Here is a 17,609-nt window from a genome sequence, read left to right as displayed (position 1 = left end):
CCGCCGCCCGGTGCCCCCACGGAACGGGGCGCCCGCGGGAGGGGCGGGACGGGGCGGGGCGCGGCGGGAGGGGGCAGAGCGGCGGCTCGGGGCGGGCGCCGATCCGGGGCGGTCCGAGCCGGGGTTTGCCGGGCGCCGTCTGTCGGCGGCCGCCCGGCCTCCGCCGAGAGCCAATCAGGGGGCGGCTGCCCGCACGTGGAGCCGAGGGGACTCAAGAGCGCCGCGGCCGCCGCTCACTCCCCCCGTGACGGGCGTCCCGGCGGCACAGGGCAGCGCCGCGGGGGCGTCCGCGCCGCCGCAGCCCGCCCCGGCCCCACGGCACGGCCCCGCCGCCGCCATGAGCGGCCCCTACCCGGAGGAGAGCTGCGCCGAGCGCCCCGAGTGCAAAAGTAAATCGCCAACTTTGCTGTCCTCCTACTGCATCGACAGCATCCTGGGCCGGCGGAGCCCCTGCAAGGTGCGGCTGCTCGGCGCCGCGCCCAGCCTACCCGCCATCGCCGCCCGCCCCGACACCGATAAGGCCGCTCAAGGTAAGCCCCAAACGGCTCGCTACCGGCCCGTCCCTCTCGCCCCGCGCCTTTTCCCCGGCGTCGGGCTGGGCAGGGTCGGCTGCTTGTGTGTGTCTGTGTCCCCGCACAGACCCTATCTTGGCCCCGGTACCGCTTTCCGCCCGCCCGGCTGCCCGGGCGCCGTGTAGGAGCCGCGGCCGCGATACTCGTTACCCTGCTTGTTAGCGGCTGTCGTGCTGGCAGGGAGCGCGGCCACAGCCCTGCCCGAAATTCAGTCCGGGTAATTCTATGCGGGTTGGGTACCGCCGCTTTAGATTGCTCTTGCTTTCGATATACATGTACATCTTTAAGGGAAAATAAATCGATGCTAGGTCCTATACGTGCCGGTAAAGGCTCGCCCGTTCAGCTTAAACCTGTAACGGATCTCTGCGAGCCAGCCGAGGGCTGCGCTGGGCAGGGGTTAGGGCGGTCGTCACGGGGCGCGGGCAGCAACCACCCCCGGCCCGAAGTTGGAAGCAGCCTCTCCCAGGCCGTGGGAAGTCCGGCTGAGCAACTCCCACGGGCAGCTTTCCTCCTTCTTGCTCCATTTCCCCGACGATCGCAGCCGGGTGTGTTTCTTTCTTCCCAAACCAAAACTTGGGGGGCGGGGGGAGATGATAGGAAGGGGAAACAAGGGGGGAAAAAATAACAACAACAGCAAAAAACCCACAAAACCTCAAACAAACAAAAAAAGAAAGAAAAAAAAACCCAAAACGAGGATACCCGGGCCATCGGGCAGGGGGCAGCGTGGCCGGCCCGGCGGCGGTCACCGCTGCCGGGGAGGTATTGGCACCGACCCGGGATTGCCCGATCTCCCCGACTCCCGTCCCGCCGCGGAGCGGGGCGCCGGGCCGGGTTCTGCGGTCGGGAGGAATTTCTTCCCAGGCCAGCAGCAGGGGCACGGGCAGGAGCTGGTCTGAGAGCATGTTGGGGAAGTCTTATTTCGGTGCGGGGTAGGAAACAGTGCCCGGAGGGTGGTTGCAGGGTTGGAGTCTTTCCCTCAGCTCTTTGCGTTGAACCCACTGACCGTGTCTCTGTTTCTTTCTTTCCCTCTCCCCGCTTCTCTCTTCGCACCTTTCTCCCGCCACGCCTGGCCGCCCCGTCCCACCGCTGCGACCACCTAACATACCCGCACCCCCTCCCGGTGCAGGGTCCCCCAAAGGCAGTCCCCCCTTCGAACCGGCCGAGCTGCATCTTCCTCCCAAACTGCGCCGCCTCTACGGGCCGGGCGGAGGCCGGCTGCTGCCGCCGGGTGCGGCGGGGCCGCGGGGCGACCGGCCGGAGGGGCGGCCGGAGGGGGGCGCCGGCCCGGTGCCCGCCGCTGCCCCCTGGGACACGCTGAAGATCAGCCAGGCGCCCCAGGTCAGCATCAGCCGCAGCAAGAGCTATCGGGAAAACGCACCCTTCGTGGCCCCGCCGCCCGCCCGGGACGAGCTGGGCAGCCCTGCCGCGCACGTCGAGGAGCGGCCAGGCCCTGCCGCGCCGGCTGCCGAAGAAGAGGAGGAGGAGGAGGACGAAGAGATGCTGGAGGAGGAGGACGAGGAGGAAGAAGAGCTGGAGGACGACGAGGAGGAGGAGCTGCTGGGTGAGGACGGCGGGGGGATGCTGAAGGAGGCTCGCCGGGGCACCGCTGCGACACCCGGGGCAGAGGGTGGGGATCTGTCCCCCAAAGAGGAGCTGCTGCTGCACCCTGAAGACGGCGAGGGCAAGGACGGCGAGGAGAGCGTCTGCCTCTCGGCCGGCAGCGACTCCGAGGAGGGGCTGCTCAAGAGGAAGCAGCGTCGCTACCGCACCACCTTCACCAGCTACCAGCTGGAGGAGCTGGAGAGGGCCTTCCAGAAAACCCACTACCCCGACGTCTTCACCAGGTACCTGAGCCGGGGCCCCGGCCGAGCGCAAAGCTGGCAAACCCCGAGGGGGATGGGACAGGGCCGTGATGTGCAGCACCCCCGCCTCTAAACAGCTTCCCGATGTTGTGAATCCTGACGCGGACACTCCCGGGCTGGGGAGGGGCTTCAGGGGGACCCAGGGTCGGCAGTGCCCGGGCAGGCCCCCGTGGAGGCCGCTGCTGGGGGCTATTTTTACCCACTGCCCTCCTCCCCCCATACCGCGGCCGCTGCCGGGATCGGTTACATGCTCCCTGTGAGGCTGAAACCCAGCCCGGCCCGGGGAAGCCCCATCGGGCTGAGATCAAAGCGCCACTGCCTAAAAATACTGGCACGGCACGTCGGGGCCCCTCGCTGCCCGCAGATGTCTCTGAGGGTCCCGGCAGGGCCCGGCCCGGTTCTGCCCACCTTTTTGGGGACGTTTTCCCGTTGAAAACGAGAGTCCCGCGGTAGCGGGTCTGGCTGGCAGCTCCTCCACGGCAAACGCAGGCAGGGAGAGAGTCAGAGCCGCCTTTCCGAAAATAACCCAGCCATATACCCCTAGGTCACAGGACAGTTGAGCCCGCAAACCTGCACTTTTCCAGTTTCTCGTTATTTTGAGGGAAGGGGGGGCTGGCTTTGAGAGGTGGTGGTGGTGTTCACCGGGGCGTTTTATTCCCCTGTCCCCGGTGCCACGCACTGCTCACAGGGCTCACCTCGGGGGCTGCCGGGCCTCGGAAGCGGCCTTGGGAGCGGCTACCCAGGAAATATGTGAACAGATAGCACTTTTTTGTGGTTATTGTTTTGGTTTTTGTTGTGGAGGTGTGTGGGTTTTTTCTCCTTTTACGGCTTTGGCTTTTCCTCCGAGGCTTTTCATGTCCGGCCGCTCCGGGGTTCTGGCGGGGCGGCCCGATGCGGGCCTGGTTCCGCTGGGATCGCCCCTCTTTGGGGTACAAAGCCGAGGATCGGCTTTCTGACGCCTTAACGGTTTCCGTTTTGCCTTAATTGTGGCAATGCAAACTGCGGCGTGTGGCAGCTCTGCTACTGTCCCTCTGAGCCGCGAGTGCCGTAGGGACCTGCTGAATTTGGGGAGCGCCTGGGAAGGGGGGACCCGACGGGTGCTCCGTTTGGTGTCCTGGAGCCGGGCCGAGGGCAGCGGCAGGCGGTGTCCGCCCGCATGCCAGACCTACTCTCACCCCACCCCCCCCAGCTCTCAGGGCACCGGGATTTCGAGCCCGTTGGGTGGGCAGAGCCGCGGGATGGGGGGCAGCTCGGGGAGCCCTGGGGCTGACGCGGCGTGTGTGTCTCCCCCAGGGAGGAGCTGGCCATGAGGCTCGATCTGACCGAAGCCCGAGTGCAGGTGAGTGGCGGCGGTGGCGGGACCGGGACCGGTGCGACCCTCGGAGGCGCCCGGGGTCGGGGAGGAGCGATGTGTGTGTGGGGGGGGTGTCCCCGGCCTTCCCTCCCTCCCCCGCGGCGGCCCCGGCCGTCGGGTGCCGAAGCTCTCCTGTGATTCAAACGCGGGGCCCCCGTGGGGCTTCGGTTGTTGGAGACCCACTCGGCCGCAAGCCGCGTATTTGGCTGCCATCAAATCTCCAATCGGGCTTCATAAAAGCCCACTTAGCGCTAGAACAAACAGGGCCATTTGAAGGCGAAATGTTGTTTGATTTCCTCTCCGCCTGCACAAGGAGCTGGCTAATGCTATTTGATTTCCCATTTTTGATAGCAATAAGCCAGCATTGATCTAATAGTGAGTGAGTGCAATGCTATTAAAGGTGTTTGCCGCCCCATACCAGAGTGCATTTCCCAACCCGGGTCTCATAACCAAAGAGACGATAAACATTGGGATGCCCTGATTGCCAACAGAAAACAGATGTCTCTGGGTTTGAAGCTGAGCAAATCACTTTACAGTTAAAATCGGGCGCTGATAAAGCATAATAAATTCCATATGGCTCATTTAATACACAACAGCTTCTTGCATTAGAGGGGCTAATGATGAGATTTGTCCCCTCCTTTCTGTTGACACATTTCTTCATTGTCAAACAGAGATGTGACAGCAAATCAGTATTTTCAGCTCAGGGGAACAAGCCGTGGGAAAGTTAAATAACTTTTATAAAACGAAAGACACCCCCTTTCTCTCCCCTCTATTCACGGGAGAAGATGTAATTAAGGGAATATGAATTATGAGAGTCCCTTCGTTTACCTTTGGGTGTGCTCAGACTTATTAATTCAATAAGGGGGAACTGCAGCGAGGACAGCTTGCTAATTGAGTTTCAGCAGGGGGAAACGCTCCCCCACACACACCCCGTGCGGGGCTGTTGGCTTCCCTCGGAGTGAGACACCTCTTCCTGCGTGGGTACCCAGATGGGTGCGCGTGGGGATGAGTTATCGCTGTACAACTGTACAGAGAACCTCTGTGCGCTGCCACCTTTCCTGCTCCCTGGAGGGGGGGGGGATCTCTCAATCCTGAGCTGAACCGGGAAAACTCAGCCCACACCAGCCCGAAAACATTGACAAATATGTGTCTCGCTCCAAGTCTCTCTCTTTAGGGGCGAATGATACCTCGCACTTGCTTATTAAGCCAATATTTTGTTTCCCTTTGATATGAGTGTTTCGGGTTGTTCTTTTGTTTTGATTTAGTTTTTTCCTCCGGGTTTAATCCCACGTTAATTCACGATTTTTGCTTTGTGGGACGGGGAGAAGAGGCAAGGCACGGTGGTGCCGTGGCATCTTAACTAACTTTCGTGAAAAAAAAAAAAAGCGTCCTAAAAGGGCAGCCTGGAAACGTACATTTGCTGCTTTGGTTGCCTTGCAAATATTTTCTTCGTTTCAGACTTTAGTGAAATCACGATTTATTTTTCCTTTTCCCTCTTTACAAATCGGAAAAGGAGAGGAAAAACAACCAACCAGCTTAACCAAAGAAAACCCCAAAAGATATCATTTGTCCACCATCCCCAAAAGATATCATTTGTAAATATTCCCTTCAGCGGAAAAAGCCGCGCGGCCTCCGGTTCAGGGGTGCATGTGAAAAAAACCCCTGCAGCGTCTCAGGGGGCAAAACTCGATTTCCCGCCGCTGCAGCGCGCTGCTGCTCTCCCCTCCTCCTCGCCGGCTGCGGCTCGCAACACCGACTGCCGGCAAAGGGCGAGGGGGTGCGGGTGTTAAACTGCGGGGACCCTCCCGGGAGCCAGGGCCCCGGCGAGGGATGCTGCCGAAAGTCGCCTGCGGGCCCCTGGCGTGTTTAGGCACGGCCCGGGACTGCGGCTCGGCGTGGCCCTCACGAGCCAGCTCCTCTCCGGGGCAGCGGAGGAGCGGGTGCCGTCGAGCCGGTTGCGGGGCTCGCCCCGCCGAGGGAGCAGGCAGGCGTATTAAAACCGGTTTTTCTTTTGGCTTTCAGGTATGGTTCCAGAACCGTAGGGCTAAGTGGCGGAAGAGGGAAAAGGCTGGGGCTCAGACACACCCCCCAGGTTTGCCTTTCCCTGGTCCCCTGTCAGCAACTCACCCCCTCAGTCCATACCTTGATGCTAGTCCTTTCCCTCCTCATCACCCAGCTCTAGACTCCGCCTGGACCGCCGCCGCCGCCGCTGCGGCCGCCGCCGCCTTCCCCAGCCTGCCGCCGCCGCCCCCTGGCTCCGCGGCGCTGCCCCCCGGCGGGACCCCGCTCGGCCTCGGCACCTTCCTGGGCGCGGCCGTGTTCCGCCACCCCGCCTTCATCAGTCCCGCTTTCGGCAGGTACCGCCCGCCCACGCGTGACCGGTCGCTTCGGGGGGCCCTCGGGCTGGAGAGCGACGTAGAAACGCGCGACGCCGCCTGGGGGAGAGGGGAGGGAAGAGGATGGCGAGGGAAGAGTCGTGGCCGCGCGTGGGGACCCTGCCCGCGCCGCGCGGGGCCGCCCGCCCACGCGGGACCCGTCTCGCGCGGGCCGCTCCGGCGTTCGAACTCGGGAGCGGTGGCGGTCGGTGCCGATTGGACGCCGCTCGGGTCACGTGTTCCCGCCCCAGCCTCTCATTGGGCGAGGGCGGCTGTCGTGCCTGCCTCCTTCCCCCCCCCCCATCCTCCGCCTACCACCGCCGTGGGTCCGGCGGGTCTCCCGTGGGGACGGTCGCTCCGCGGGCGCCGCGGTTGCGGACGGCGGAGTTTGCGGGGAGCTCGGGCAACCCCAGCCCGCGTGGGGCGGGGCTAGGACGGAGCAGGGTCTCCGCGGGGCAGGCCCGCGGAAATCGACGCTCCCACACAAGAAACTAGGCGGGCGTGGGATGCCCGGCGTGCACACGCGGCCTCCGCTTTGCTCGGGAGCTTTGCCAGTGCGTGGCGGTTCGGGACGATCCGAAGTCGTGATATCCCGGGCGCCGTGTGCGCCGCCGGCCGCACTCCGTGGGGTCTGGCGCTGGCAGATTTTTAGCGGCGGGCATGCGTGGGTTTGAGCCGCTTCGAGATGCTCGTGGCGTGGCGAGACTCCGCCAGCGCCGCGCAGCTGCCACGCCGAACGCCCACAGAGAAACCGGAGGAACGCCCGGACGGTGGCCTCGGCCCACGGAACCGGGGCAGGTGGAGAGCAGAGAGGCCCGGTTCACGGTGGGGCCGAGTGCAGGCTCCGTGGGGACGGGAGGTGTCCCTCCCTTACTTTTTGTCGCGCTACATAGGGAGAAACGCCCCCGGAGGCTCGCCCGCCGGCTGTACCCCCGACGACATACAGGGAGAAGCAGCCTCGACGGTTTTCCCCCCCCACACACTCCCCCCCACGCTTGTTTTTTGCCCTCCAGTGTCGGGCTGGTTGGTTTGGGTGTTTTTTCCCCCCTACTAAGAGTCTTTGTCCCCCTGCGCCCCCGCCGCAGGGCGGGCAGGAGGCGAGCGGGGCCCGACGTGGCGCGGTGCGGCGCGGGATGTGCCCCGATGGGCGCGGCGGTGACGGCCGTCTCTGCTTCTTTCCTTGCAGGCTGTTTTCCACCATGGCCCCCCTGGGCAGCGCCTCCAGTGCGGCGGCCCTGCTGCGGCAGCCGGCGCCGGCCGCCGAGGGCGCGGTGGGCTCGGCGGGGCTGGGGGACCCGGCCAGCGCCGCCGCCGACCGGCGGGCCTCCAGCATCGCCGCCCTGCGGCTGAAGGCCAAGGAGCACGCCGCGCAGCTCACCCAGCTCAACATCCTCCCCGGCAACAGCACGGGGAAAGAGGTGTGCTAAGGCCGGGGCGAGGGCGGCCGTCCTCGGGGCTCGGGTCGGTTTTGGTTTTTTTTACGGGGGAGAGGAAAAAGAAAAAAACAAGAGCAGAGAGGAGAGCAAATACACGGATAAATAAAGGTCACCTCAGCACGAATCAAGACCAAACAGGGGGAAAAAAATAACAATAATGATACCGATGATAACTAAAAAAAAAAAAGGCGGACCAGCAGCTGAGACTGCAGCAGGCTCTCGAGTTAGGAACTCGGACACAGCGAGTGCCTCTTGCCTCAGCCCTCACACGAGTGAAGTGACACTTACAAGTTCCTGAATGAGGAACTCCTGGGCTGGTACATTTCTTTAAATGTACAACGTTGTTCATCTCCTTCCTGAACATGAAGGAAGGGGAGGAAAAAGAAAAAAGGACAGGAAAAAAAACCCAAGTCCCCAAATAAAAGTTATTATATATTAGCATTACATACAGTAAATATTTTTCCTTCTGTTTATCTGGCAAGAAAAAAAAAAAAAGAAACAAATAGAATTGTAATTAAGAAAGGGGGGGAAAATGAAAAAAAAAAAAGCGCGAATGGCAGGGGGAAAGCTACCCATGTCTTCTTAAAATAACATCTTTGGATGTCAAGCTGGTCTGTTAGTAGCACTGGAGAACTATTTTACGTGTGGATGCAGCGAGCTGCATGCGCTAACTAAGGCTGCTGCCAGTGCAGACTGCAAGGGAACCTGATGCTGTAAGATACCCAGTGCACTTAAGGGAAAGGGTTTATCTTTTTCTTGTTATATTCTTTATCATGACACCAACCAAGGTTTTTATATCAAACCAAAGGGAAATAATACACTGCTAGAATATGGACTGTTTAAGTCACTAAACTGTGATTATTGATTCTGTACATACCATTGTTATAAAAAAAAAGAAAAAAAGAACAGAGCTTTGTATATTTGAAATGTTATAAAACAATTGCACTCAGTGTAGTGTTGTAAAAGTTTGTCATTCTGTAGATTCTTACTGTGTTGTAGATATAATAGGGTTCCTAGATAAATATTTATGTACAAACCCTTTATTTAACTTATTAACTGTAGAGGTTTCTGAAACCCTCAAGAGGCGATGGTACAGTACTTTTCCGTGTAATGTCGTTATTGTTAACACTTTCCCTTGCTATCCGGTGGAGAAGTGCCACGTTCAGAAAATAAACAAAAATATATGTTTAACAAAAAAGAAAAGAAAAAGAAGAAAAGGAACAAAGGAGAAAAAAAAACAACCCACAAACCCATAAGAGAAAAGATCCCGGGGGCTGCGGGGCCGCCTGTGCAGCACGGCCGGGGGCGGCCGGGGCTGAGCCCCGCCGGGGTCTGCGCACCGCAACCCTGCCGCCGGGGAACCCCCATGGGGCGTGGGGAGGTGGTGGGGGGCGTGGGTCCCTTGCCGAGGACGATAGCCAGAGCCTGGGCGTGATGAGGTGCCGGTGGCCCCGTTTGCGAGTGAATTTGCAGATCGCGGGAGCCGGTGGGACACCCGCGCCTGTATCTGCCCGCGCTCTGCCGTGGGCACAATGTCGTGACTCCCGTCGCGTCCTGCCCCAGGCTCTGCCGAAGGAGGTGCCGTGGTCCCCGCTCAGTGCTACCGACCGGGGGAAGCCGCCCCACGCACCCATGGCACCCTCCCGGGAGGCAACTGGGGCAACGCCTGGCGTCGCCGCTGCCCAAAAGCTAGGATGGGGTAGGAGCAAACAAGGATTTGGGGGAGCGCTTTACTTGGGTCCACCCCCACTCCCTGCATTCCTTCCAGGGCGTAGAAAAGTTTTTTTCCGCGCCTATTCTTTGTTTCTGTCCCCCAAATTCTCCCCGGGAAGAACTTCCTATTTCCCCCCCTTTCCTTTATTTTTACATGGATTTTTTTTCACTTTTTCCTTTTTTTTCCCCCTTCAGTGGACGAAGTTCTCCCGCCTGCCCCTTACACGGAGCAGGAGCAGAAATGCATGAAACCCCGGGTGAAACCGCCCGTGGCCCTTCCCCGCTCCTCCTGTCCAAGCCATGGTTCCCCCGAGGGCAGCGGCCGTGGGGGCGGACGCCGGTGCGTGGGATTTTCTGAGGTGATTTAGGAGGAAGCTTTTAGGAGCAGCATCGTTCCTCAATGGCGGCTGGGGTTCGAGAAAGAGCCCGTCCGCCCCCCCGACTAACTCTGGGCGCACCGAGGGGGCGTCCCGTCCCGACCCGGAGCCGCGGGCTGGGAAGCGCCGCCGCAGCAGCCACCGCGCGTGGGAACCCGCCACGACCCTTCCCCGCAGCCTCCCCCTTTCCACCCACGGCGTTTCACATCCCACCCTCACCCCCTACCCCGCCCGCCCTCAACCGCATTTTTGAGTTCTAAAACCCACCGCAGGCGCGAAAAAGAAAAAATTTATGGGAAAAATAAGGCTTGTTCCCTGGACGTTATTAACAGTGCAGCCTGAAATATACATTTTTGCCTTAAAGAAAAGGGCATCATTATCGAGCCATTACGCATTAAGAAATGTCATTCAGTCATTTTTATTCATTCCGCTGAAATCTTCCTGAAAGCCCGAATCATACTTCTGCAAGCAGCAATTTTGTTAATCCAGGGGGTTATTACTCCGGTCCCTTACCAGGATCTATACCGCTGCCAAGCAATCCTATAACCTTCTCAAAAGAAGTTTACCTCCGTGTTATAAAACCAGTAGTGGTATTTATACTGTGCAATAATTAGTGTATTACTTGAATCCGCTAACAGGTTCATTTTATCTCCGCACAAAACCCCCAGTCTGCTTATAGAAAGCTTGTGCCTCCTTTGGCGCTGGTAAAGCGGTGCAAGAGTGAATGAAGGCTGGGAGCACTTTCTCCTTTCGCGGTGCCTTAATTCCCATCTCTTTTTGCTCTCATCCAATTAGTGCGGTGTATTAAGCGGTTTATCATCTCATAGTCAGCTATTGAGAGAAACAAGGCGAACACTTTGCAATAGAGCCTGCTCTCCTTTGACACCCTCAGGTACTTACATATTCCACTGTGCTATGAATAATAGAGGGAGAATAGAGCGCTAATTCCCTCATCAAAGAATGCCTTGTCTGCTGCTTTGCTCAACAACACCATTCTGATCAAAAGAAAAGCAATAAAGCTTAGCATAACAAAACGAAACCTACTTATTAGCTTAGTGGTTAAATTAATGCAGAGCCGCTGCTATTCAAAACCAAGGTTTGAAAACAGCCTCCAACAACCTGATAATGCCGCCTTCGGGATGAAGGAATTTTAATCTGAAACCTGAAGCTGGCACAGATGAGTTAATCTATTAAACTGCTATAAGGAGGGTGCGGGAGGACTATTCAATTAGGGCTCACGGAAGGTGCCCTGCAGTAGCCAGGGACTGCAGAAGCCAGGGAAAGATGCGACGGGGCAGATGTGCCCTGGCCTGGCGGCAGGAAAGCGCCTTTGACGGTGACAAGAAGGGGTTTTGGGTGGTGGGGTTTGTTTTGTTTTGTTTTGTTTGGTGGTGGGGTTTTTTTTGGTGGAGGTTTTTTTTTTTATGCGGGGTTTTTGGTGAGGTGTTTTTTTTTTTTTTTGGCACAGCAACAAACGTGTTTGCAGATGGGAATTGTTTTTCCTACCACATATGGCATCAGTGAAACCTGGCTACCAGCTCCATATAGCAACACTCCTTTTTCCCAACTGCAAATAAATACAAATAAACGCAAACCTTAATTTTAACAGCCGGGGGGGGGAGGTGTGGGGGTGGGGGGAGGCCGGGAATGAGGGACAACAAGAGGAGGGGAAGGAAGAGAAGGCGAGTCGGGCCAGATCAGCATCCAGATGCAAACCTCCCGAGTCTGATCTTTCCCAAATTATTTACAAGGCTGCATTTACTAGCCCCGTTTCATATTAAGCGCTAAAAAAGATGATTTTGCATTTCCCAACCTTTTTCCGGGGCCAAGATGAGGCACGGTGCCCGGAGCTCATTAAGGACGGGTTGGAGCCAAGACTTCAGCTCTGATCTGACCAACTCTGCTGAGAGGAACCAAAAATTGCCTTAATTCGGGGAAAAAGGCCCCCTTTCCGCTCTCTACCCCTCCCTCCCTGATCCTGATTGTGGCTGGCTCGGGTTGCCAGAGGTCTGCAGGCCCCTGGCCACTCTGCCAGTGGGTGGGGGGTGGTGGTGGGGAACAGCCCCTTGCAGGGCCACTATATGCTGCTGCGCCCTACACAATCATTCCACAACACTCTCATTTAATCTAAACATCCCTAAACTTGCAAATTAACAGGCTCTTCAGCTGTAATTATACAGATACATACAAGTGCCACGGGGTCAGGTTATGCCATATCTATCTGTTTTATTTGTATACCTAATGTTTGGAGGAGAAGGTCACACTTTTCGCTTTCCTAAGGCATACTACCCAGTTAATATCAGTAATATCTTCATAATCATAATTGGGATGGACACAAAAAATCTTTAAAAAAACCCCTCAAACCTGTGTGAAATTGCAGGAAGCCAGGAGCTTCTGAAGTGCTGCAACATCAATGTGTCATCTCAGAAGCAACATTTTCTCTCCAAGGCAAGCCTCCAGACAAAGTCTCTTTCACAACAACCCAACTAACCATGTTGGGAAGCAGCAACAGCTCTTCAGGGGTGGGGCAACACCAATACAAAACTAGCAGGCTCGATTTCTTATGTACTGTGACTCCCAGTGAATAAAAAGGATAGGATTTAGACCCAAAAGTTGCTCAGAAGACAAGTGTATTTAGGCATATCAGAGTAGACGTGACCCATACCTTTGTATGGCATTTTCCAATGCCACTTTAAAGACAAACCAATGTCATAAAACTCTTTAACACAAACACACTTATTCCTTCAGTTCCTAATATGTTCATGCTGATGCTCCTACTTTTTCTTCAAATATCCTATGGCTGGCCATCCTAAAACTGGACACACAAGCCCTTCTGTAACATCAGGAAAAATCTGGAACAATAAGACCTTGCACAGAGTATTTTCAAGAGTCAGACAGTCAGATCAAAACCTCTTTTTACTAGAAAACTTTATTTTTTTCCCTCAAGTGTAAGAAAACTTTACATTTTATACTGTTAAAAGAAATTTTTATAACCTTACATTAATATATCACACGGCGAACTTACCGACGAGCGCAAGTACAACAATATTTTGTATACAAAATCAGGTACCCAAATTTATGCTCTTATTGTATCTGCTTGTCATTTCATTAAAAGTAAACAAAAAAAAATTTACAAGTTGTTTACAAAACCTTTAAAACCTCCGATACAGTAATGATTACAGAACAGCAACAGTGACTCTCCACTTCCCCTGTTATTGGTTATAATGCCATTACAAACTATTGATTGCTTACTTTCAAATACTTGGCATGGAAAGACGGGAAATACTTTTATATTCTGTGTATGTATGAAATGGGTTTTGTACCTGTGCATGTCTCTACATCCACACAGAAATTTCCAACGTGGCAAAACATCACGCTTAAAGTTGCATGGACAGACTGTTAATAAAATGATGGCACCTATTTTTAGCACTTCCAGGTTTCAGTCATTCTTTTCCTTTAATAAATTTGCAAGTAAAGTGTCCCTACCTCTGTTCATAAGGTATAAGGACATTTCAAGGCATTTAGGTTTAGTATTGTTTTTAATTGGTATGTTTATGATCAGGAAGAAGATAAACTGTGAGAAGGCAAAACATTAGTGCTCCTACTGAGACCTCTACTAACCTCTCTTCCTGAGAGCACCTCTACTAAATACCCTGGAGCAAAGTCTAGGATCACTTACATTCCAGCAACTCTCACTGGGAATTATCCAATTAAAGCAGCAATTCCCCCACCCCCTTTTCCCTCATCGGTCTAAATACCAACAAAATATATTGCAGAAATCAACTACTCCATATTTCAACAACCCTGGCTTCTCAACAAAGAAAAGAACGGAAGCTACAAACACCTCAAATATTTCATGTCCACGTGAATCACACATCCCTTTTGCATCTTCCGTTTTGCCTCCTCTGAAGAGACAAGATTATTAAAACGACCTTGTGCATACTGAAACAGATGATTGCTTAAGAGATATTTTTAAACAAGGAACTAGACTCTTATCTCCCCCTATTTTTAATCGATCACAGTCTGTCATTATTGGACTCTCCCGTGGATCTTCCTATATTGATGGTGAAGAGTTTGCCCAGGTTGACTTCTGAGTAGCCGCTCATAGACAGGTATGTGTCTACAATGCTCTTCAGTCTTTTGTAGGCTTCAGAGACCTCCTTCCCGAGTGTCTTCCTCTTCACATACTCTAAAAGAACAAAGAAAAAACATAGAGAAGGATGAAATGACTACAAACAGACGTTACTTTTGCATTCACTACTATTGGATATCAGGGTATTTTAAAAAGAAGTGAATGTTGCCTCTAGCAAAGATGACATTCAACAACTGTTTCTCTCTAGTCCAGTGGCTGACTTCCCTCCTCTCCTCCTGCAGCACAGTAGCAGTCAGGCAAAGGCCATGTTGAATCTGGCTGCGGTGGCAAGGCTGAAGATTCCCCAGCCTCACTGGTGCAGATGCAGCAGCTCCAGACAGGCGAGAACTATGCTGAGTCCCTGGAGGTTTCAAGGAGGGAGAGATTCTGCCCAAGTTTGCCTTCAGAAGTGAAGGACATCATGCTTCACTTCTCTGATCCTTGCTGCTGCCAATACTAGCACTGGTACAACCTGGGACAGATTTATCGTTTGTCTTCTCAGTTCTTGCATGCACCTTGCATGCAGGATGAGAATCATGATGCTTGGCACTAAAAAGGCACTGGCAATAGCAAAAGCAAGCAAAATTCCATGCCACCCTACCCCAAAATGGAGAGAAGACACCCGGTATCTCAAAAAGAAGACATCAGCTTCACCAGAGCCATCCTCAAATACTTGATCAGTAATACTTGTGAAGAAATGTCTGAAGTGCAAGGTATTTACTCAATTGTATGTTTGTGTGGGGAATTAAAAGAAACTGATTGTAAAATATTAGAATTGTGCTAAATCACGATGAATTGAAAATTACGAAAGCTGAACAGCTTCATGTGAGGCTCAGGCCACAAAGTTCAGGATGATGAAGCACTGGGAATAGTCTTCAAAGGAATTCTTGCAAAAAGGAGGAAGAAATTGTCCTGCCTGAAGTTAACAAAAGATTGACAATGCCCAGGTGCAAAAAAGACATCAAAGTTAACAGGAGGATAGACAATACCTGAGTGCCAAAAGGATAAGGTTTTAAATCTGCTTGAGTAAAAACTTTGATTTCTGAGATAAGAACAGAAAAAGAAAAGCCAAGACTCAAATACTACAATTAGACTGAGTCATCACAAGAGGGGAGGGGAACTTGAATTGCAAGAGTATAATAATACCCAGGGATTTCTTGGTTTGGGACCAGTCTTGTAAGACGGGGTCCAGCTTGAGCTGTAATAAACCAGCTCGGTGCCAGAACCTGGAATCTGAACTCTTCATTACAGTCGGGGGCTAAGATTGGAGCCAGCCACACCGAGGCTACCTGAGGAAGGAGTTAGAAAGCAAGTGAGTCTACTCCCAACATCACCACTTGGAGCTAGAAACCCTATTGGAAACTCCTGTTTGTGTGTGTGTGTGTGTGTGTGTGTGTGTGTGCGCGTGTGTAAACTCACCTGTCGGCACATGAGTCTGTACATATTTCAGTAGCCAAGCCCAAACTGTTTTATTATTTTTGATTGGGGTTTTTTTTGTTAAATTTTATGCCATCAAAACAAAACAAAACAAAAAAATCCAGGGATTTTGTTTGGGTGGTATGTCCAGCTTTTGCTTTACAAAATAAAGCCAATACCAAAAAAGACCAAAATATTCTGCTGATACACATCAACGCCAACTTGATGCAGACCTGGTGTAGTTGTGTTCCTCCTTTCCAACCAGCTCTATGCTAGAAACACCAGCTCCTACCAGAAAGCCTGTGCCTACAGGTACACCTTGGAATAGGTGGCGCTGGATAGTCTGCATTACTGACCACACAAGGAGGATATATTGCAAACTGAGGTGCCCTCCCAGAGTTTCACCTTCCTTTAGGTAGAAGGGACTCCAGCTCAAGCAGAACTTTGAGAATATGGCACAGGTACCTCAAGGTCGAGCTTTCAAGACATTTGGGTGCAGCGTAAGCATGTGTCTAGAGAGAAACCAACGCAATCATTCTGTTGCTCATTAGCTTTGTCCAAACCCCGTTGTCTCTTTTCTTTCTGCCACCTTCACAACACTGGTACTGTCATCCTCATGCTTTGAACCTGTAGCAAAGGGGCCTCCATTTCCTCTTAAAAGGTGTTTGACTACATGAAGATGAAAAACATCTGTTGTCTCTAAAACAGATGAGTTTATTAAAGAGAATGATTTCGAGGAGAGAGACCCACTGTTTTTTTTGAGCACACCTGTGCAATGACTCCCTTCTTCCACATGACTGAGAAGAAGATATCCCATTGGCTGCACCTTTGTCTCAGCAGCCAAGTCAAGGACTGCTGCACGAGCAGATGGCACGAAAGGGAGGAACTGTACCAGAAATAGCTATTATAATTTTTGGATTTGTGAATTCCCCCTCCATGAGCATTTACAAATAGTTTTGCACTGCCTCAGGTGTTTTTAGATGAGCTCAGCAGATTAACTACTGGATACAATACGAACAGTAATGTTTCACTGAGCACTTGCCACCTGCTTAGGGTTTCCATGTTATTCATGAAGTTCCACTGAACTCAATTGCTCTGCATGATGCCATCAAATCTTTTAAAATTAAATTAAAATTTAAATTAAGGATGCCAGTTTGAGTAACTGAATATGTTGATTAAAAGCACTTTAGTAAGCACCTTTTATGCATCCTTGTGAAGAAGGTATGCATTGTGCTGTCACATTCGGTTTCGGGTATTTACCTTGCCAACTTTGGGCAGTAAGCAAACAGGGGAAGATGCCTCCTTGAAGACACCACTTCTCACCATTACCCAGACAGTAATGGCACTATGTTTATTAGCAAAATGAAAATCTCCTCACACTACACCACCAATACAATAACAAACTTTGATTATAAGAATCTATTAATTAACAGACTTAAGTCACTATGGCATAAACACGTGTAATGATCCTGAAATTACGTAAACGTAGGGTTAAGTTAAACAAACTGTGACAATTATAATAGCCAGATCCATAAAACCACCAAACCCACTTTGCCACAAATTCAGCACTAGCTAGTTTATGCATTTTCAAGATAAATTATATGGTAAACTAATTCACTTGCCACTGCTCACGTTAGCAAAACCATGCTCTTTCTACCAAGGAACTGCGGAAAATAGCATCCTTGTAGCGCAAAGCCGGGCTAGGTTAGGCTAAAGCTTCTGGGAGCTCAGGAGGGACCAAGGCGAAATATACCAATGTGCAGAAACTGCTGTCACACGCAAACAGAGCAGGAAGGCACATTGATCACAAGAATGAGGCAAACAATAACCCAGAGCTGAATGTTGGGAACAAAAATACATGTACAGCCCAATTCAGGCTCCAGCTGTCCCACTAACTGAGCACCTAGATCCCCCCCTCTCCAATAAACCTAAACTTCAATTACATGTGATAACCTTTCTAACAGTATGCTTCAAACATTTCTTAGATGCAATTACCCTCATAGAGGCAAGCAGGAAAAAGGTACACTGAAAAAAAAAAAAAGGAGAAATATGAGGGGCCTCGTTCAAGTAATGAGGCCAATTTTAAGTTTCAATTATAAAAGAATGGGAGCTGGGAGCTCTGGGAGGAGAGGCAGGCAGTGGCTGTGTCTGCAGCACAGCCACACCATGCATTTGAATGACACAAGTGCATCTGATGACTGGGGAGATGAGATTTAAAGAACTGCAGTAATACAGAGCAGGGGAAGATGAGAGAGGACACAGCTCCTGATGTGTTTACCTCCTTTGCTGATGGGATATTGACTTTTCCCACCAGGTTGGTTAGAAAGGGGACTATTTACGCTGCCACACAGCAGAGTAAGAATGACAACCAG

At 52.9% G+C, this 17,609-nt stretch overlaps 2 protein-coding genes across 2 annotated transcripts in view; one reads left to right on the top strand and one right to left on the bottom strand.

Moving 5' to 3' along the window:
• Window positions 1–337: 337 nt before the first annotated feature.
• On the top strand, window positions 338–7,590 carry ARX (aristaless related homeobox). The gene is made up of 5 exons (XM_061988596.1): window positions 338–530; window positions 1,699–2,416; window positions 3,728–3,773; window positions 5,811–6,145; window positions 7,350–7,590. The coding sequence occupies exons 1-5, from the start codon at window positions 338–340 to the stop codon at window positions 7,588–7,590; spliced, it is 1,533 nt and encodes a 510-aa protein (XP_061844580.1).
• Window positions 7,591–12,667: 5,077 nt separating this feature from the next.
• Window positions 12,668–17,609, bottom strand: part of POLA1 (DNA polymerase alpha 1, catalytic subunit) — a 205,458-nt gene continuing 200,516 nt past the window's right edge. The window contains exon 37 of the mRNA XM_061988595.1: window positions 12,668–13,878. Within this exon, the coding sequence (XP_061844579.1) occupies window positions 13,706–13,878 (173 nt within the window). The 3' untranslated portion in view covers window positions 12,668–13,705. The remainder of the gene's footprint in view (window positions 13,879–17,609) is intronic.

The sequence above is a fragment of the Colius striatus genome, chromosome 1 (assembly GCF_028858725.1).
Source record: "Colius striatus isolate bColStr4 chromosome 1, bColStr4.1.hap1, whole genome shotgun sequence".
Classification (NCBI taxonomy): domain Eukaryota; kingdom Metazoa; phylum Chordata; class Aves; order Coliiformes; family Coliidae; genus Colius; species Colius striatus.
The sequence above is the reverse complement of the archived record's forward strand: the minus strand, read 5'-3'. Positions and strand labels throughout refer to the sequence as shown.